Consider the following 22,737-nt stretch of genomic DNA (forward strand, 5'->3'; position numbering starts at 1 on the left):
TTTTTAATTAATTTATGCACTCTACCATTTTCATATAAAGATATTGTGGAACCATATCAGGTCAAGTTCAATATTGAATATCGAAACGTGGCAGGCTATAGGCGCTTGACCTTTGACAATATCGCCTAAAATTTATATATTTAAACCTACGATACTTAATATTGTATATTCAGGAATAGACATTCCATATCTCTTTGCTTCTCTTCCTTATATTTATATACTCTTATTTTGATTGATAACGTAGCAATAATCAAATGTTATATAAAATAAATTTAGCAAATCTAATTCATCGAATGACAATCTATCATAATACAAGATCATTACATCCAACTATTTCACTAATAATCAAACATTGTATACTCTATTTCTAACAAATTTCAATCTTCTATCTAAAGCCGAGGTATTGTCACTATCTCGGGACCATTCTATAGTCACAACCAGATAGGCTTTCTTCATCATCGCTTCTATGAATGGATGACTAGTTAGCAATTACCACAAATTTAATAAACAGTAATACTCTAAACATACTGCAAACAAAAATGCTATAAATTTGTTTAAAGCTTTGAAGGTTATTGGATTGGAAAAGAATCATTAAGAACTTGGAAGAAACTTGCCATGTTTAGGAATAATTCAGAGAGTACTGAGGAACATTTCAGCCATTCAGTAAAAAATGGGAAAGGTTGGTAAACACCCATATCATATTCATTTCACCGAACGAAATCATTTGTACCATTGCACAAATACAAAACATTCATTATTTGTTTTATAGCACAGTATAGTATTATGTCAATGACTGAAACTTCCTAGGCCTAGCCTAATAGTGTTGAGGCAGAATTGCGATACGCAAAATCGCCAGGCAATGAAACTGATTTAGGCTAATTCTGTTTTTATCCACGATTCCACTTCTTGTATAATTTGTTCCCACTAATTAATAAAAATAAATTAGTATATATCGCTCTAAATATAGTTATTTAATAGATGATTGATAGATATACTAATAGTAAATTTTATAGTTAAATGAGGAAAAAACTACCTAAAAGTACTACAAATCTACAAATTAGTAGACAGTCTAGCTAAAACTACTAAGGGTTGTTTATCGAAATCTATTGAAAATAATAGTGCTATATCTACTAAGAAATGTTGCTATGGGAAATAGAAGACAGTTTTCAAGTTCTTGCACATTTTTTAGGCATCTGGTTTTGAATGAGAGTTCTAATGTCATCTATGTTTAGTATTCTACTGTTGAAATCATCATCATCATTACAGCAACATGCTTATATATCTTATATTCTCATGAATAAATTCTGTGCCATGTTATGAATTGTTTTTATCTTTTATACAAATATTGCAATTGTTTTTTTTAGAGATTTCTAACATAAATCAGATTGTTCGAGACGGTAAGGAAAACAAAGCTGATGAAAAAGAGAAGAAACAAAACAAATTCAATTGTGAGGTTGTTTGTGCACATGGTAAACCATTTAAAAACAACTTTCTTTATATATTTATTTTCTTAGTAAAAACAGCTAGGACTTAACGAAGAATAATCCCAAATCTAGCCAAAACCTTTAGTTTATCAAATTGGATGAAACCCTTCTTTGATTGGAGAGACAAACAGCCAGATGCTGTTCACACAAGATAAAAATGCCTGGAATTGCAATCAAGATTTTTAGACACAAGATTTGATTAGAAAAGGCAAAAGCTAGTCTGTTTTATGCCAGTGAATACACATGAACCCATGACATATCCCTTACTAATAATGGATGCATCAACATTGAGCCTAGACTAAGTGAAATGTATTTAGTAAATACATAATGTTCAAATAAAAAATAAATACATACACAACATAATTTTGTTGTTGTTTTATGTGCAGTCACACCGGCTATTGTATTTGCGTTCATTTGTTTGTGGTGCTCAATGTTACACTTCCAATAATCAAATTATTGTTAATTTACCTAGTAGGCCTGTTATAATTGATTTTGATTTGATTTGAATTTATTTGGAAAATCATCATAAAAAATACATACAAAGTGATTACATAAATTACGGACATTATCGTTAAATCTTCAGAGTAAGATCTCCTGCATCTTACTTAAATGAAGTTCTTCAGAAGAATCAATGCTACTATCCCAAAACATGGATGTGATCATAAAGTGGTCTAGTTTATCAAGAGTTGAAGAGAGGTTGTCAATAAAATGAGCCTTAATTCTGTAGAGTGATAACACAAGCTGGAGATCAAAGTCTTTTACGATACGATACGATTGACAAGTTGAGCTCAGGGTCCTGTTATAATATTGCCTTGGTCTGGCCTTTAAAAAATAAGTATTAGCATTGTATATGTATGTTTTATCAATGCTAAGAAAGCGAACTAGATCTTGATTAATTATTTGGGGGAAGGATATTTGTCTATAAACTTTTTATTTCTCATTTTTAGCTATTTCTACAACATTTAGAAGTCTTAAAAATATGGTTTATATCGATTTATTTATTTGTGTGTCAAAGTAAACAAAATGATCTTCCTTTCAGGTAATCTTAGCACAGATTCAAGTCTACGAAGGTTGATTCCAACTGTAGCATGGAATCTTTTGAAAAAATACTTTCCAGATGCACCAGAGTATGATTATGAACAACAATTATGTCTCAAATGCAAGGTACTTGATTATTTAGTTATCCTCACTTTTGCGGATAACTCCTTGTGATTGTCAGGGATCATCTTTTTTTTCTGTATTATTAATTATTCGCACATGGCAGATTACTCATTGTAATTGTATGATATATTCATTAGTGTTCTTTCTGTCATTTTTGTATCTTGCCTGTTTAAAAAACAGAGCATTTCATAAACTTTGTATATCAGGTCCGTAGCCAGGGGTGTTTTTTAGAACCCTTTTGCAAGCAAACCCCCAGCCCAGCCCCCAAAATCGTGCAATTAATTATCAATTATAGCAGCTTGTGTAAAGATTTTTGGTCATTTGAATTATTTTGTAGCAATCTGAATAGTCGACGTCCGAGCTTAAAAGTAAAGATCAAAAACAAAAGAGCGATATCGTCTGCAAATTGAGCAATCTTTACAACATTATCATTACTGTTATTGTTATTTGGTAATGTAATTACTTTAAACACAATTGAATATTACAATAAATTAATTTTGTATTGAAAGTTTTTCTGTTTTTGAGTAGATGAAGCAACTTGCAAAGTGATTGCTCACTGACAAATACATTTTTTATTATACATGAACATGATATATTATATTATTATTATGTTTTATAGATTATAAGTTCGGCAGTGGTTATCACATGTTCTCTGTTATTTCTATAAAACAACATTTCTTGCTACAGATTTTGTTTTGTTTTTTCTGTAACAGGAAATTAAGCAAGAAGATGAGCAAGTTAGTAACAGGAACAAGATAATAGCAGCAGAAGAGAAAACAGTCCTTTTGCAGCTCTACCTAGATAAACACCGCCCACAGTGGAAAAAAGAGGTAGAATATTTATGTAAAGGATACATGAAAACTGTGTAATCAATTTTGCTCTTTACATGTTCAGACTCACAGCATTAAGATATAGTTAAATAAGTGGCTTACATATTTTATATAGTAGTCAAATATGTGACTCTGTGTGGATGTATTGTCAAAGATCAGATCAGAATGATTGAGTCTGTTCAACGTTGAGCTTTGAAGATAATAGGCCAATTCCTCAGTTACGAGAGATCCCTTGCCTTTCTGGGCCTCAAATCTCTGACAAACCTGGCTGTGCAGGCAACATTTCCAGAAATTAAAGAATGAAAATCATAAATCATTTATTCCCGAAACGACGTGTTCAATCTTACAATCTTAGACACAGTAATGAATTGTGTTTACCATTACTGTATGTAAAACTAAAAGATCAAAGTCATTGACCATGGTGTTTTCATGAACTGGTAAAATATTGCCTGCACACCTACAATTTATTCGCTTCATGTGGCCAACAAGTACAACATGTATATCATGATCCTGTATGGATTTAAACAAATATAATTGTTTGCAGTCAGTTATTTACAGTGATCATTCATTTCAGTATTTGAGAACCATCTATGACCAACCAATCACTACCTGTGCAAAGCTACTGTATCCAAATTAATAATTGTCAAATTATTTTAAAGTACAAAGAAAATCAATAAACTGTGTTCAGAAATTTCGTTTTAAGCTATCCCATGAGTATTTGATGGAATTAGATGACCTTTATTGGTCATGTGACTTTTATATATATTTTTATATGATGTAAAAGATTGACTTTTTTTTCTAATGACACCATGCATGGCTATGTTTAGTATGAAATGTTGAAGTTATAAAGATGGCAGCCAGGGATGGTTAAAAATTTAAAAAAAAAAAAAAATTTGCCATCTATACTAATCAATTCAATTCAATTCAAACTTGAACAAATCTTCTATTTTGGCACCAAATTGATTTGAAAACTCATTAAACATTAAAAATGTCTGCATACAGTTTTTTATTTTAGTTGAGCTTTAATTTTATTTACTTTAATGATTAAACATTTTTTGTCATTAGGAACAACGAGAGGTAATGATGATAAGCAAATTATTTGTTGAAGAGTGGCGTAACTTTGTAAAGCAGCCTCTACGTTATGATAGACCAACAATGATTGACAACACTATCTTTCTCTGCCCTCATGACCTTCTACTAGTTAAGCCGGACATTGAAGATGGAAATTTGGAAGAAATGTAAGTACATGCTGAATCAAACTTGTGATGAGACTAGATCGTGTATTGATTGGGGATTTTGTGTTGTTATTGCAGATTTAGATAACAGATTATTTTGAGTACTTTACAGGTTTCTGTTGCGCACTAGAGATACCCAATTGAATATGCCAAATGACAATTTAATTTTACATACAATTGAATCTAAGTTTAAACATTTTTCTTGTGTTCTGAATTTCAAAAAATATTATAGTATTAATAGAGATAGCCTATATGTATCTATTAATATTTCTCATTGATGTCATTTTGTCAGTTTGTGCTTACTATGGCCATGGGAATTTGACATACTTTCAAGGAGCTACCCTGTCAACAAAATGATTAAATTAAACAAATCAAAAAATGAAGTTACAAAAATTGACAGTATTCAGTCAAATCCAGGTATGTTTTACTACATTTGTTTTTTGACAAATAACTTAGTTATACACAAATACCTTTTTTATAAATTTATTTGATTCCTTTAAACAAAACATACATTAATAAATTATACATTTATCCATTGATTATCAGATATAATGGGAATTTGTGACATGCGCAAAATGCCATGATTCATGTAGAATTTAATTTTGCGCATTTTAAAATTTTAAATGCATGTGCACGCATAACTGGACATACCATTTTAAATCCACAGAAAGTTGACTCTTGATATCATTTAAATTTTCACCAAGTGTCAATACAAAATGACTTTTGATTTTTAATCTATGATCAATCTTTGAAATTCACTTTGCGCAACTCAATTAGTTATACATATATACATTTTTTATAGATTTTATTTGATTCCTTTAAACAAAACATACATTAATAAATTATACATTTATACATTGATTATCAGATATAAGCTTGGGAATTTGTGACATTCGCAAAATACCATGATTCACATAGAAATTAATTTTGCGCATTTTAAAATTTTAAATGCTTCGTGCGAAACATACAATTTTTTTAATCCACAGAAAGTTGACTCTTGATATCAATTAAATTTTCACCAAGTGTCAATACAAAATGACTTTTGATTTTTAATCTATGATCAATCATTGAAATTCACTTTGCGCAACTCTGACATCTTTGCGCAACTCTGACATTAAAAAAAAATACGAGGTGCACAACTTCACGTAAATGTTGGTATGTTGAGAAAGTTACGAAATGTTATGTTTACACGTTTTAGAGAAACGCGATGAAAAAAGAAGAATAATACAGAAAAAAAAGTTGATGATGATCTCATACAATCACAAGGAGTTATCCGCAAAGGTGCGGATAACTAATTACATATAGATTAAAAATAAACAAGACTGTACTAATTACTACTACTCGAAATCTCAGGATGGCATTCCACCTGGAGAGCATATTTTTTACTTATTTAAGACCTTAATTATTGAGACAAAACATTTTCACTTGAATTGAGTCTACATCAGGCCATATATTGATTTTCTTAAACATTTATAAAAAGAAGGAATTCTACATTCCATAAACATGAAATGATATGAGGCTGGCACTACAATGTCGAGTCCAACATTTTTAACCCATTATTGTCGCATACCTGTAGAGATCTCAAGGTACCCTGATTATAGTTGCACCATATGTAGCACAATACATATTTACACAATATAAAACAAATTTAACATCGACAGAACACATGCTAAATTTATCTGACCACCATGGAACTCCATATCCTAACATAAACTAGTGTTCTGACCTGTATTTCTTATTGAATATTTTTTGTATTTTTAAAATTGAACATATATTAGCATTTTGAACCTTTCTGTATACATCGATATCTTGTATTTTTTGTATTATTTATATAAATGAATAATTTTATAGTTATTTTGAATATTTTTCTATATCTTCATAGTAGTTTTTTAATGAATGAAAAGCTTGATTATGATGACGTGTATGGTTTTGGTTTAAAAGTATGTTCGATATAATCTAGGTGGAAATTTTTTGTAACCAAAACCAAGGCCAGCCATGCGCAGCCGGGCCGCGTGAAAATTGTAAAAGTTATGTGTTTTTGATGCTTCAACCCAGCCTAGGACATGCTTTTACTGATATCTTAATCTAGGCTTTACACTAAAGACAAACATTAAATTAATTTGTTTTTATATTATAATTTTGTTTTACTTACACTTGTTATTTTGAAATATCAAAATTTAAAAGAGTATAAAAAAGGTGAAAAACATTGTCACGTTGTAAAAATTCAAGAATTGTCAGCGTGTACGCATTTTTTCACAAACTATGGTGACGTAATTTATGAACCATTTGATTGGTCAGTTTTAAAGATCGTAACGTTGAAGTTGAACTGTTGATTTTTACTCCCTTTTCCTGGAAAATCGTTGATAAAATCGTACGTAAATGGGTGCATAATATATATATATATATATTACAAAAAGGGGGGGCCTATGTGTATTAGAATGAAATGCTTGCGTACGATGTGCGTGATGCAGAGTTGTGTTCTGTGTAATAGTGTATGATTATAAGTGTATCGTACATAGTAGATCGAAAATATATATTTCTATATCTTCATAGTAGTTTTTTAAAATTGAATTTTTATATATATTTATTTACTGTATGTATTGTATTGGTTGGGGCCCCATTGACCATGACTTTTCGTAGCAGGTTTCTTTTGATTGAAATATGTACTTATCATCGTAGAATCATAAATGTTGAATAGAATATTTTACTTGATTTTTTATTCTTTTGAATTTATCAATTTTTTTTTGGTTTGTTGTCAATGTCCGTCTGATTTAATGCATTCTAAAAATGCATTTAAAATGAAAAACATACCAACTATTTCGATTTAATTCCATCAACACCAGCCAGCTCCATCATATTCAGGTGATGGATTATTTCGTAAATGTCCATTGTACATAGTATTTGGCTAAATAAATAGTATATAAAAAAATAAGTATAGTAGTAGTCATTTATTTGTCTATATACCCAGACCCAATATTTGGATGGTTAAAAACAAACACTATGCAGCATCAGTATACATGTCTGGTAGTACAGTTCCATAGTTACAGTATGAAGGGCTAAAGCATTCTATTATGCATATTTTACTATTCTTCATAAGTATTTAGTTCTGTAATTTTAATTGTCTATGCTTATTCATACTTGGTGTCTTAGTTAAAATACTGCATTTGTTTCACTATCGAGCAAGCATGATCTACATCTTTCTATTCACCTGAAAAAAAGAAAAAGAACAACGTTCTATATTCCATATCACATGTTTATCTGCTTTTAAAGCAAAATAATAATTTAGTATAATGTATTTAATGGCAATGCTCAGTATCTGTTAAGTTACCTTAATAATATTATAATTTGACTCTTCATTTGCGCTTCCATTCCAATCAATAAATGCATTTGCTTATCCCGTCCATCAATTATCATAGTAGCACTGTAATTATAGACCTGTAGGTAAGTACGAATACAAACAAATTGTTTATTTATGCTGTATTAATAATATATGGCAATAAAATCAATACAATTTTTATACGCCATGGAGGTTAAAAAACATCTATTAGGTCATGTTCTTCTACCTTCGCCTTTAAATCTGCCTTGAAAACTTATCATTTTCTTTCAAATTGAGCTCTCTCATACACTGTGCCTTTGATCACTTCTGCTGGAATTGGCGCATTACAAATTCATTTATTATTATTATTATTATTATACAAATCAAAAACTAGGCCTGGCCTGTTAGTGTTAGACCCTTTATTAGAGGAAATCCACCTCTATTCACTGTACTGGGAATCCTAATATTTATGAAATGGTGTTGCCTAGCCTAGCCCATGCATGGAATAATAAAATAATATTTTAATAATGATTTTAAATTTTAATAATGTCAGAAACGGACACTACAGCACACAATATTAATAAACGTACTTATAAGTATATACATAATACAGTAACACATTATGCCTACCATTAACCGACAATACATGTCATCGAGGAGCATGCATACGCTCTCAGCTCACCTCTGGCCGGGCGGCTACACATCATATCCAGTTAGGCCATGCCATTTTCACAACACATTCACCTTCCGATGTTTAATGTGGACGAATTTCCATCAATTAGTTAATTACAACAAAATAAAATTAATAATAGAGAAAAAAGCGAAATAAACATCACTCGCGAGAGGCGAGAGAGAGAAGGGGAAGTAGAAGGGGGAGAGAGAGAGAGTGGGGCGACAGTGATCGACCTAAATAACAAAATAACAATAACGCAAAATAACTCTGTGTACCCAGCAAAATAGGCATGTGGCTATGAATTTCGTGAAAGGTGGCCTTGAAAAACGAAATTAAAATCCGTTTAAAAAAAATTATGGTTTATAATATGAATTAATTTTATTCGATTAAGCTAACTTACTTATCCCAGAATAAAATTATCAAAGAGATAAGTAATTACTACCATACTTTCGCGTCAATCAATGATTTACTCCAAAATTCCTATCTCTGTAACTTTTAGTCACAAAAAGATTTTCACACGTTCCCCAGGGGTGTTTTGAGGGCAGTGAAGTGATTATCTTGATTATCAGTGAAGTGGTTATCTTGCACCCACGTCCAAAACATTTAGTATGACTATGGCAAGCTTAAAACTGGTTGATCTACATGTTGGACAAACAAAATGATATTGCTAGGAACCCTTTCATTTCCATTTTAAGCAATATGCCTAGTGCAATCCACAAATGGTTTACCAAGTAACCTAAAATATAACTTACAAAATATATCAACCAAACTTACTGTTACTTTGTAATACATAAGTAATAATTATCAGCATTTATATTTCAATAAGTTTCATATTTGTTGCATGTGTACTCAGGAAGTATGTTGATAGTTGCTAAACAGTCAGATTTGAGCAAACTGACTAATTGCACTGTCTTTTTCATTTTTGAAATATAGAGTTTTGCATTCAGTGCATTGCTGAAAAAGAAAAACAGGAAGCAGAGGAAAAAAAACATTATAATGGAGAAAAGATCTATCTACGTAAAGTTACAGATGTTGTTGACAAGGCAGCCTTCCTTGATAAGCTCATTCCGGGTGAAGAAAAGAATTCTGATCCTGATTTTTCGCAGGTTTGTCAAAATTTTGGTTTTTTAAAGTTCAAATTCAAACAAATAGCGGAGTGCCCAAGGCTGTGTCCTTTCACCAATTCTTTTCTCTTTATATACTAATGATTTTAACTGTAATATAGATGACCAAGTTTTAACAAAGTGTTTTACTGTAAAATATGCAGATGATACCTGTCTTGTTGGTATTGTAAAAGATAATTCTACTCAGTTATACTTTGATAATGTAAATCGGTTCTCTTATTGATGTACTGATAATTACTTGAAGATCAAGAAAATAAAAGAGGTTATTATTGATTATAGGAAACATGATAAAAACCACAGTGAGCTGACAATTATGAATGATAAGGTTGGGATTGTAAAACATCATAAATATGTAGGTACAATAATTAATGATAAACTTAACTGGAAAGAACATTCAACATATGTTGCCAATAGGTGCAAACAGAGGTGTTAATGTAGAAAATGCCAGCTAATGTAGTAAAACCTCAAGCTAATGTAGAAACACCAACAGCTTATGTAGTAATATACAGATATTGCCTGCTTAGACTAGAGGTAAAATATAAGATATGACATCCACAAGGGAATGATATTTTGTTCGAGGGAATATATATTTCCCGAAGCGCTAGCTGAGGGAAATTCTCAAGAGCATAATATCATTCCTGAGTGGATGTCAAATCTTATATTTTACCGATATAAAAGGCGATATCTGTTATATTATATAGCCAACAACAAGTAGAATATCTACTGGGTCGGGTGGCTAGGCCTCCTTTATATAATAAGCCTGCCTATAGTTAGGCGTTGCATTCACCTTACCTTGCGAAGAATAATATACAGATAATTACTAATTAATGATTCCTTGGCAATATAATATTCACTTAGGCCTAGGTCATTTAAATAATAACAGAAGAATTTCCATCAATAAGCCTACCTTAATAATAATAATAATATTATCAGGTAGGCCGAATAAATAATAATTAAGTCTTCATCTAGCCGAATCACCGGATGTTCAGCGCGCCGCACTTACCAGGTTACTACCGTGAGTATTGACCAATCAAAAACAGTCTTTCGTTACATCTATAGAGGGTGAATAACAAATGAGGGCGCTATGTATGCATAGTTTAAATAGTTTAGTTGATTAATTTCTTCAAGCAAGTTCTGTGGTGCAGCTGGTAAAACGTATCGTGAAGAGAAGTGGTCACTTATGAGAGGTGTTCCTTAAAAAGAGGTGGCCGTTCAATAGAGTTGGTCACTTACAAGAGGTGGTCGTTTTAGGGAGGTGGTAAAGTAAAGAGAGACGTGGTGGTCCTTTAAAAGAGGTGAACGATTATGAGAAGCGGTCCCTTAACAGAGATGGTGGTCGTTCAATACAAGTGGTCGCTAACGAGGGTGGTTGCTTACGATGTACGTTTTGGGAGGTGGTCACTTACGAGATGTCCCCTTATTGATAGTCGATCGCTTCCGAGAGGTGGATAGACTGATAGCTAAGTAAGATGCATTTGCACATGATTTAGACAAATATATAATATTAAAAAGGTGTCATTTTGGCTGATAATTAAAATTTTGATACGGCCCCCAGCCTTCTTTCTCCTCTCACCATCCAAGCCACAATCAACAAAACTTAACTCCTCCCCTGGACAGTTCAAATGTAGTAACTTTTCCTATTACAATTCCAATCATCTGGTACGCTACTTCATTACGCCAGTATTTTCGCTCCTCCTCCTCCTCCCCCTTCAAACACACCCCATATACTGGGTGTTGTGTTTAAGAATGTTCCAGTAAAAATTATGTTAGTCATCACTCCCAACCCATAATCCCTCAGTGGCAGTTTTCATCCCCACTATCTTCTGAACCCCAACTCCCTCTCCCACCAAATCCTCGGTCTTTTTGAAATATAGTTTAAAACCTTCCCGGTACAATTGCGATCATTTTGATACCCCATATGTATGGTTACATGGAGAAACAGAAATTTGTATAACGAACAAACATCGAAAGTGGGCCATTTTGACCACATTGTGGCCCCTAACTTGGATCCTAGATGGCGGATGATGTTCAAATATAGTAGTAGAACACAGTAACAGTAAAGAACGTGTATATGTTAACACAGGAAATGGATGTCTGTAATGAGACAATCCAAGAGACCGATACATAGCTGGATATGGTTAAAGTAATTTGCTAAATGTGTAAATGAATAGGTGTCATATTGGTTAATGATTAAAATATGTATATCTATATTTCCCCAAACACCTTCCTGAGGATAATTCAAATACTGTAAAACATTTGTATAATATAATTTTACAATTTGATAGCCTACAACCCCGAGCCCAAGCAAAAATGACATCTTCCGGGTACAATTGCGATCATTTTGATACCCCATATGTATGGTTACATGGAGAAAAAGAAATTTGTGTAACGAACAAACATCGAAAGTGGGTCATTTGACCACATTTTGGCCCCTAACTTGGATCCTAGATGGCGGTTGATGTTCAAATATAGTTTAGAACCTTCCCGGTACAATTGTGGTCATTTTGATACCCCACATGTAAGGTTATGTGCAGTAACAAAAATTAAAAACAAAAAAAACAAACAAACAGACAAACATACAAACAGACAAACAAACTCTCTCACTTATAATATAGATATGATACTATATAGCATCATAGGTGGTTAACATTACATAAATTAAATACAAACCGTTAAAAACATTTTTTTTAAATGTAAGAATGTTAAAACATGATGGTATTAACGTACTAGGACTTGAGTTATAATTTGACATAACAATTCTTTGACAACGTACAAATGCAATATTCAAACTAGAATTTAATTCATCACTTTGACAAATTAGAGGTGATCATTGTGATAATAACAATTTTACTGACATTTACTATTTCTTTCATTATAGGTCTACTCTAATACTTTAGGTGGTCTTTGGCACTTTTTTCAGTACCTCGAGCACACACTTTGGGTGTTCTCTGGGCGTGGGTCAATAGTTTATATGTTTGTATGAAGACATCACTAATTTGCATAAAACTTATTAATTAAAACAATGGTGGCCAGCCTAATTAAAGGAAATGAATTTTACCAATTTCAGCAACAACCAAATGAATTTGGGAAAAGAAAATTATGTGATATTGCATATAATGGACGGAGAAGCACAAGGCACCGCAGGGTTAGGGGTGAGAAAGAAGTTATAGTATCATCCACCAATACACTAAAAGAGTTAAAGGTTAAGGTAAGATTACAACATTTAAACATGCATGAAAAAACTACTGTAGCCAACTAGAACTTTTATTAAAGCAATCTAAATTTATTATTTGAAGGTTTGCATGGTGAAATCAATTAGGTTACATCACGTAAATATATTTCTGAAAAGAACTCTCAGGACGTTGGCTTTTGTAAAAACGGAGTTGTAAAAATTTAGCTATTGAGTTCTATTTTAGCACCCATTTTAAATTATGGTAACCAATGTATTGATATAATCGTATTGTATGTTACTAAAGATGACAAAGTACAGAATAAGTTACTGAAAGCCGCAATCGGTATCCCTAAATTTTGTTGAAGTACTCCCGTTATCCACGCCATCAATGTGCCAAAAGCTAGTAATATCATTAAATGATTCAGATTTGTGATAATAATTCCACATCTTGTACGTTTTATACTTATTTATGAAACTCATATTTTAATAATGAAACATCTTATTGAAGGTACCTTAGTTTCTTGTGTTAATAATTCTGTTTTTCACTTATTAAGTACATTTTTTATGTTAATTATTGTCGCATTTAAGTCGCATTTTTTAAATAATTTTTGTACTGACTATGGTATTTGTGACAGTGTGAAAATTATTATTTAATTTATTATTATTATTTAAATAGCATTTACAGATTACTATTGCCATTTTAAATATGTTTATATTTTACATTGATTTTATATATATAAGACTGCTTCTCCTTCTGGAGGTTTTATGAAATAAATAAATAATAAATAAATAAAAATAGAGAGAAACTATGTTAAAAACAAGAAACAATAATTCATTGTACTTTGTTTTCAAATTGTGCATAATTTTTGTATATATTGTATTTTGTATGTGCACAGCCCCAAGGAAGAACAACCCTGTGTGTACCTGGACCTTTGTAGATAAAAGTTGTAACTTGTTCATTATTGTTTTTATTTTTATAATATTGTTTGTTTTAATGTTTTTAAAGAGGGACTCTGAATATCAGTTAACCCACTGGGCTAAACTGGAAAGGTCACCGAATTTAAAGATAGTTGAAATAATAATTCCTGCTAAGGAATGGTATAGCAAGTGTAGACATTAAATTATCCAGTATTCACTATTCTTTTATTCAGGTGATGCATGCCTTTGCTGTTGCTCCATTTGATCAGACTTTAATGTTGGATGGAGTCTGCCTCACCACTCACAGTAATGAGATTAACTTATCAGATTTAGGTATCTACCCACAATGTATCATTTCTGTCAAAATTGATGCACCATGTAATGATACCAACTTTCTAGAAGAAGTCTATGAAGGTAAAAGCAAAGTCAAGTTTTTTATCATTTTTTATTATTAGCTGGCAAAAAACATTTCTGCAGAAATTGTGTTTACTATGTATTGCATTCACCATGTGTCATATCTAAATTTGCATTCACTTATAATTCTTACATATAGTATTATACAGTTACCAACAGCTGTTTTTTTCTTTTACAGCTTCAAATAAACCAGAGGCTGGCTTTACAGGTACAATTTTTTATATACTACTAATAATTTTTAAATTATTATTAACAATCATTACCATAAAAACATATCTAACAAAGCTTTAACTTAAATTCATAAATAATAATATATGGGTAAATATATATATATATATAAATAATTATGGATAGAGATAAATTTAATTTACTTCTTGAATGAATTCTTTCTTACAGGCACAGGACTTGTTGGCAACTCTTGATCTTCAGATATTTGTATTCAGAATATCAGTATTGAAGCCTACCCAAAAACAAAAGTCTTAAATAAGTTTATAAAATATAAATACTTGGATTTTATTGATTCCTGTAATTCCTACATATCCCATGCATTAAAAAATAAACTGTTGTAAAAAGAGTGTGTTTTTCATATTTAAAACATTGTTGGAGATGAGCATATGCATTGAACAGGACAGCTCTTAAAAAGTTTGTGAAATTAAGCTAAAACTAGACATGCTCAATAGACCATGAACTGTGTAATCCATTTTGTGTAATCATAATTGAAATTTAATTAAATTCTACACTTGAAAATGCAGGTTGCATTTTTTTCTATAAACCCCAGAAGCGATTATTTTTTTCATGCACTAGGGCATGGCAACTACAGTCAACTATCCCACGTTTGGGCTGGCCTAATATGTCTTGTTTACAGTAAAGTCTTGTATTCTGAATGTGTTTCTAAATAGTAAAAATGAATGTGGTACCATTTGAAACTCAAGAAAAGTCTGGTTTTGGAGAGGTTTTCAGTGAGTCCGGTATTGGGACTATATTTGTATTAAATATGAACAAAAATTGTAAATTTTGTGAATTGCTAGTACAATAATATGATTTTTTAGACATTTCCCATGCCAATTTACACATAAAAAGAAGTACCATTTGGAAAACAATATTTGTAGAATAAATTTGAGGCATGATTCTTAAGATAATTAATCGTTGTAAGGTCATGAATATATTGATGTGATACACAATCATACATTTCTATTGACATTCAAATACAGTCTATCAAGCCCACTGGGCATCTTTTCAAGATGAGCTTCTTTTCAAAATTACTTTTGCAACCACTTCTTTTCGAAGACCAGTTGGCTTCAGTATATGTATAAATGGGTCTAAACTCCACATTCCTAAAACTTTTCTGTTTTTCTCAAATGATTTATAATTGTTTATTTTTACAACTTCCAACTAATCAAATCATGTTTCCAAACTCTTCTTTATTAATTTAAATTTTAAAAATTACCCTTCCCTCTCAACTTCCTCTCATTTTCCATGTCTCCTTTACATTTTCTCATTATTCTGAAATATATATTTTATATATGTGGTAAAGATTACTTGGATTTCTCAAATTGTTATATTCTGTCCTTTCTCAAAAAAACTAAACATAGAAAGTTTTGTCTTTAGTCAAATGGCTCAAAAATAATATGAAAACAGTAAAAAAATATCAATTTCTTTTTTCCACCTAATCATCTCTAAAGAACTTTCATTCTCATAAAGATTTAAACGAATCATTTTATTACCTTTCTCAAAATATCAACGAGACTAATGACAAATATTAAGATTTTAAATAAAAGCTAAACACATTTTTAAATATAAATGAAATGTATTGAATGACTAGTGTATTTACTACTTGTAGGTTCGGTAAACCTACCTTATTTTAATCTTAGGTGAACTTACTGAAATAAATTACAAACAACATAATAATAAATATGCATTTAGTGCAAGAAGGAGTTCAGTTCCAGATATTAGGTATTATGATCCAATACCTAGATCGAGTTAACAACATTAATATTTTAAGTGTACTAAACTTCTACTCAAAGAAATATTTGTCATTACAGACTAGAGTTATGAGAGGATTTCAAACATCCTGTTAAATTCTTCAAGCTGTTTCATGAAATTATCTATAAAAAGTTGAATGATACCTTAGAAATATTTCCTGCATTTAAATATCAATTCATTTTAACTGTTAAATACACAAAAGATGGTGATATTGTTGAAACACCTAATAAAAATATTGTGTTTACACAATCAACACTAATTGAAGAAGTTGATAGACATCTCAACAGATAGGGTTATTGGAGAAGGATGACAGATAGGATGATTTTAATCATGTTAAAACATGTATCTGGTTTTAATACCATATGCTATATCTTATTTTGACATTGAAGCAGTGAGATCTAAACCGATTAGAGCTTAAACATGGTGTTATCAATGTGAAAAACAGTGTGTGCTAGGAATAATCATAATAGAGTTATTTAAATATAAAACTTACATGAGATCATGTGAAGGTGTTTTTTTTCCCATGTCGTATCAAAGATATTGTAAAGATCGAAGAACTGAATGATTTAATGTCTATGGATGGGATGATGATGATGACACTTATCTCTACATAGGTCTACTAGTAAGAAATAAAAACCTGATTCAAGGATGGATGAGTTTATCAACTTATTTATAATGATATTAATGAAGCCCTATAAGTGAAGATGATCATGCATGTGAAGTCTATGATAAAATACTAATACTATAAAGATAAATAATGCGATTATGATATGTATTTGTAAAAACATGTGATACTGTACCTTCTAACTACCTGATGTTTTTAATTTTAGACCGGCAAGTTTAACTTACTATAAGTTAGGTACAGCGAACTGCATAACATTACTATCAATGTAATTATTAAACGTATAATATATTAATTAAGAAAGGTATAAAAGGCACTTTTTGGAGAAAAAATAATAAAGTGAGTATTAACATCATCTGGTTTTATGAATTTTAATGTCAACATGGTCAAAATGAAGGTTAACGGTAAGCATTATTTCAATTCATTAAAAAAACTAGAAAGCCACTCCGAGAGTGCATACCTCCACCTACTGTAATATTCTCCTACATAAGATTTCTCCGGAAAAAAATATATATATTGGTGTGTACGTGTGTGCATGATTTAGGCTAATTTCACTACAAGCATGTGTATGCGAGTTTAGTGTGGTAAAGGTTATGTAACCAGCCTTTCAACTAACAATACTTTTAGTTGACTAACAATAGAACAGCAACGCCAAAAACAAACGGGTGAATTTAAAAAGAAATATGTATTTTTTCTACTCGTATCAAAAAACCTGTACATTAAATCTACTTATGTTTTAAAATTACAAATCACAAATTATAACTCTTGCCTCTTGTACAAAAATGAAGTTTTTGTGAAGCAGTTCTCAAGAAAAATGCAAGAATTGGGACCATGGTTCGGAGTGCCTCCAGAATTTAACGGAGTGGTCCTTGACCACATATCTATCTGTATTTTCATTTTGGTACAGATGTTGCAATAACTTTTTAAGTAATCCTGCTAACAAACAGACAGATAGACACACACGATCGATTACATATATACCTCTTTGGCGGAGGTAAACAATGTTAAAGAAATTTTAAATCTGAGCTTATATTGTGTCTACTTTGATCAAATCGAAGCCTAACCACAGATCAAAGTCTGTTATGATAGATTGTTCAGATTGTAGATTTTAGTCGATCAATGTGACATAAGATGTAAGTGTAAACTATTGGAAGGAAACATCACCATGTAGCCTACCAGAAGTTGTACCAGAAGTTCTATAATAGGAATTATATGATTTACCAAAAGATTATCTGTTAGAATGAATGGATCACCATATCAAAAAGAATTAATAAATAGACTGGTAACAAGATAAGTTGATAACAAAAGAAGTTAAAAAGCATAAAGAGAAGTCTAGTATACATATATTGCATTATAGAGCATGAAATTGTTTGATAAAAGTGAGGATGATATGAGAAGACAGGAAAATGAGTTTTGAAAACGTATTTTGATTTAAAATTGTATATAAATTATAAATTATGAAGAATTCGTATAATAAATGATAAATCGTTTGAGAAAAATAGAAAATGAGAATGTGGAAGGAAGTGAGTTCCCCCACACATTTATATACAGAGTCGAACAGAAAAAGAGCCGACGAAGGCAGTAACGGCGTTCCATACTACTTGTTTATTTTTTTTTATGGCCGTTTGTTTTAGACGTTTCCAAAACAACACACACACAACACCACATGACGACTCGAAGGCTGCTGCTAAGCTACTACTACCAGGCCAAGTTAGTTCTACTAGTAGGGGGCCTAGCTACAGTAGGCTTAACGTAACGTAGCCTAGGCCTAGCTCTAGTAGTAGCTAATTGATACGCATACTACGCTCTCATGTGAGAGAGTAATAATTCCGTGGTGTGTCAACAGTTATTCCATTTTGTGCCTCTTATTAAGTATTTACTATTATGCTAGCCGGGCCTATAGGCCTAGGGCCTATACTAGGCCTAGGCTTACTAGCCCTCTAGGGCCTAGTAGGGATATCCCAGCCCTAGAGGAGGCCTAGTTAGGCCTAGCCTAGACTCTAGGCCTAGAGGTAGGGGCCTATGCTAGGTAGTTAGGCCTAGCCCGAGGGCGGGATCCAGTCAAGTCGCCCCATCGGCGATGGGATCGCAAAGTCGCCCAATACAAAGTCGCCCCAATGCAAAGTCGCCCCAACGCAAAGTCGCCCCATCGCAAAGTTGCCCCACCCACAGTTTTATTTTGGTATGGTATTTAAACCTTTATGAAGTGCCGCCGCTAGTATGCTGTTTTAATCATCGGTTGCGTTTGATATCGATCGTGTTGTTACTTCAATGGTCGCACTAAATGACGTTGTATACATTAATGTTTATCCTATTTATAAATAATATGTGCTTTTTGAAAATCATTAAAAAAATAGTTCCTTGTTTTGAAAGTTTCGAAATAGATTACCACTGATTTTAAGTTTCGAAAATGTTTGCATTTATTAACAAGTATATGTCTATTGTTATTTAATATTATTATGGTTATGACTTCAAAATGAAGAAATAAAAAATACTCATCGCCGATATAATCATTTACATGCAGATATTTTAGTAAAATTAAGACGTTACATTTTGACCATGGAAAAGCCATCGTACAGTGTCTTTTAAAAAGGGGAATCCCCAGTTAGCAGAAACACGTAGCAGCCAGAAGGCGCAGCTACGATTGGTTTCAGAAATAGTGAGTCGCCTTTTTCAATCAACAGCACAATGAAGAAATTCCTTTCAACCCTTTTGGTTATAAAACAATCTAATTATCATACCTAATAAATATCAAAATTAAACGTGACCGATTTCATTGTAAAATTTGGAGTAATTACGGGGGTTTCCCCCCTGATGAGCTAGCGCATCGTTTAGTGCGCGCGACAGTGTAGTAATTACGTCAGGATTCCTCTCTGATGGGAGCGTTGCCGATCGATGTACTGTGAGGGGAAACTTTGTATAGGGCGACTTTGCAATCGGGCGACTTTACTAGCATCCTTTCTAGTTATGCCTAGTACTTCTCTCGTGTCCCAGTCTAGACCCATCTCTCTAGGAGGCGGCTAGCATTTTCTTTTTAATGTTAGACAAAGTAGGCCAGAGGCTAGTAGTTAGTAGTACTACTGAGTAATAGCTACTAGGCCTAGATTGTGTTTTAATTGATCTTTTTATGGTTTAATACGCCTTTTTCATGAAACTGAAGACATCTTCGATCGATGACAAACAATGCTCTGCAGGAAAGCATAACCAACATAAATAACATAGCATGACAAGCATATTTTCGTAGTCAAGTCACTTAAAAATGCGTAATTCCTTAACGGACAGTGTTATGGACAATTTTTTCTGTAACAACTAACATGTTCTTAAAAGATTAGCCTACATTCAATGTATGATTGAAAAAAAAAAGGAAAAATTCATTAAAATTCATGGGCTAAAATCCAACGGAAAAAAGATAAGCAAAGCTCAGTGTAAAGTATAAGCATAGGCACCGCGATAAAAAGGTTGGTGTCGCACATGGACAATGTTTAAATACTGTCTTTTTCCTGGTGTTTTTTTCAGTGTCCTAAAATTCACTGAAAACGCTATGTAAATTTCTGTTTGTTACGCTTGACTTTAAATATGCCATATTTGCAGTGTTAGTAAAGTTAATCACTCACTTCTGTATAAAAAATTAATGTTTTCACTTATAAAAAGACAAAATATACAGTTAAATTCAATTTAAAACCCATTGACTATTTTTTTCTTTAAATTACAGTTTTTTTAAGGTAAATAAATGTTTTTCTCGATCCACCTTTTAGTCAAACTGAATAACTATTATGTGACATTAAAATAAACATTTATAAAATATTTTTTCAGGGTGACAATACATCTTTAACTGTTAACAGTTATGGACACAAAAGAGGATTTATTAAGTCCGTTTTGTGACCAACAGCAACGGTCAGCAATACCAACCACATGGACCCACAAGGCTGGAGACGATTCTTTGGAGATGGATAGTTATTCAGAGTTTTGTTCAAGTGAAGATGACCCTCCAATACTGAAGTATGAATATTTTTTTGATATCAGAATCTTTTTACTTCAAGTAACTAAACATTTTTATCTAAAGCAAAGTAATGTCCAAAAACTATATAAACACACCCTTATCAATATGTATGTAAGAGCCCACCTTGGTATCAAGGATGATTAAGGTTATGTCCAAACATGGCCACAGTTACTATTCATATCTGGTCATGATCTTAATCTGAATGTCTAAACATGGATTAATGAATAGAACATGCTCTCATACTGTATACTAAAGCACTGCTGCCTCCATAGAATGCTGCATATCAACTGTTTTTTGACAACAAAACGTACCCATGTAGAAATCGTATGCACAGTCTGATTGTTCTATTGACATGTCTGCGTCGAGGATTAATCAACATCAACTTGTTAATTATTGCTGAGCAAATTATTTTTAATTTCATCTCAATTGGACTATGAAAAGTTCACTTTCTTATGACCATAATTTTAAGTAGTTGGTAATATTAATAAATATGCAATTTTTATATTTGAATTATATTGTTCATGAAACCTACTGAAATTAAAAACTGCATTAATTAGAATATTACATTATGTATTTGACCATGTATGTTACTGTGTGTACTGGTGTGCAGTATAACAAACGTGTTTTTAATATGGGTAAGCAGTGGTTTTTTTCATGAATCTCCTTAATTATCGATGTGTTAATATTTATATTGTAGTGTGTTGGCTAGTGGTTATGTCGTCCACGTCACAGCCAATCACCGGTTGTCGCATAAATTGTTGTTCATCACCATAGCGCTACAATTTAAAATCATGCCAAGTGTGAAGCTTGGCAGCAAGGTTAAAATTTGTTGTGCATGTGCACTAGATTAGGCAATTTAAACTTTGATATTTGTTCACGGTCGGTATTTCACTGTATCTGTTTGATCCCATTTTCCGATCTCCTTCTATATTATTTCACCCATGGTTAGTATAGTGATTTTTCTGAAGACAAAGAATTTAACTTTAACGACGACTTGTCCACAATCTATATTATTTCCTCCATGTACTAACATTTGCTTCTGCCATTTTCTTGAAGAAGCAGATAGCTTGTGAATAAAACACAGCGCGTATGGCTATGACACATGGTGTCATCGACGTACACCACACAGCCCACACAAACCTTTTGTTTATTTTGTAACATTGTGGGTGGTCTGCACTTTGTCGACAAGGGACACGGAAGCTTTGATCTCAATCTGATGCATATCCGTCTGTTCATTAATCCATGGTCTAAATATATTATTTTTACACAATATTACACTATTGATTTAGTATATTATTGTGTTTGTACCCTTCCCAGGAAATGGTATTTTCTGTTTTTACGATAAATTATTAATTTATGTTTATTAATAGCCATGAAAATATCATTGGAAGTGATATAAACAAAGACTTTAAAAAACAGAAGGTAGGACGTGAAGAGAAACTGAGAATGAGAGCAATAAGGAAACATAGTAACCTCTTATCAGAAAAAGTGCAAAGAAAGGAGAATGAAGTACTCAGGATAAGGTAAAGTGTTGCAAACTTTTTGTTGATTTACTACGAGGAAACAATTCAAAATTATTATTTCATCATAAAACATTCATATTAGGATAAAAATGAACGGAACTTAATACAAAAAATAAATCTGAATAAATTTCAGTGGAGGAATAGCGTTTCTTTTTCTACACGGTCTATTGACATTGATTTTGAAATAAACTTGACACCGACTCATGAAGAAATGAAATAAATACATTTTGAACTTCAAGAAAGCCATTTAATGCAATAAAATTGTATTATACTATTAAATTT

The 22,737-nt window shown here is 31.8% G+C and overlaps 2 protein-coding genes across 3 annotated transcripts in view; both read left to right on the forward strand.

Annotated features, from left to right (window-relative positions):
- LOC144858615 (ubiquitin carboxyl-terminal hydrolase 48-like) overlaps positions 1 to 14,899 on the forward strand; it is a 43,612-nt gene extending 28,713 nt beyond the window's left edge. Inside the window, exons 17-27 of the mRNA XM_078714695.1 lie at positions 561 to 679; positions 1,365 to 1,469; positions 2,524 to 2,648; positions 3,359 to 3,475; positions 4,541 to 4,713; positions 5,003 to 5,127; positions 9,633 to 9,805; positions 12,891 to 13,031; positions 14,147 to 14,327; positions 14,506 to 14,535; positions 14,724 to 14,899. Coding sequence (XP_078570821.1) covers positions 561 to 679; positions 1,365 to 1,469; positions 2,524 to 2,648; positions 3,359 to 3,475; positions 4,541 to 4,713; positions 5,003 to 5,127; positions 9,633 to 9,805; positions 12,891 to 13,031; positions 14,147 to 14,327; positions 14,506 to 14,535; positions 14,724 to 14,749 — 1,315 coding nt within the window. The 3' untranslated portion in view covers positions 14,750 to 14,899. The remainder of the gene's footprint in view (positions 1 to 560; positions 680 to 1,364; positions 1,470 to 2,523; positions 2,649 to 3,358; positions 3,476 to 4,540; positions 4,714 to 5,002; positions 5,128 to 9,632; positions 9,806 to 12,890; positions 13,032 to 14,146; positions 14,328 to 14,505; positions 14,536 to 14,723) is intronic.
- A 5,846-nt stretch (positions 14,900 to 20,745) lies between these two features.
- Positions 20,746 to 22,737, forward strand: part of LOC144858492 (cilia- and flagella-associated protein 74-like) — a 40,022-nt gene continuing 38,030 nt past the window's right edge. For both annotated transcript variants that reach the window (XM_078714673.1, XM_078714675.1), the window contains exons 1-2: positions 20,746 to 20,931; positions 22,303 to 22,455. In XM_078714673.1, the coding sequence (XP_078570799.1) occupies positions 20,777 to 20,931; positions 22,303 to 22,455 (308 nt within the window). In that variant the 5' untranslated portion in view covers positions 20,746 to 20,776. The remainder of the gene's footprint in view (positions 20,932 to 22,302; positions 22,456 to 22,737) is intronic.

This window comes from Antedon bifida, chromosome 2 (assembly GCF_963402885.1).
Source record: "Antedon bifida chromosome 2, ecAntBifi1.1, whole genome shotgun sequence".
Taxonomy (NCBI): Eukaryota; Metazoa; Echinodermata; class Crinoidea; order Comatulida; family Antedonidae; genus Antedon; species Antedon bifida.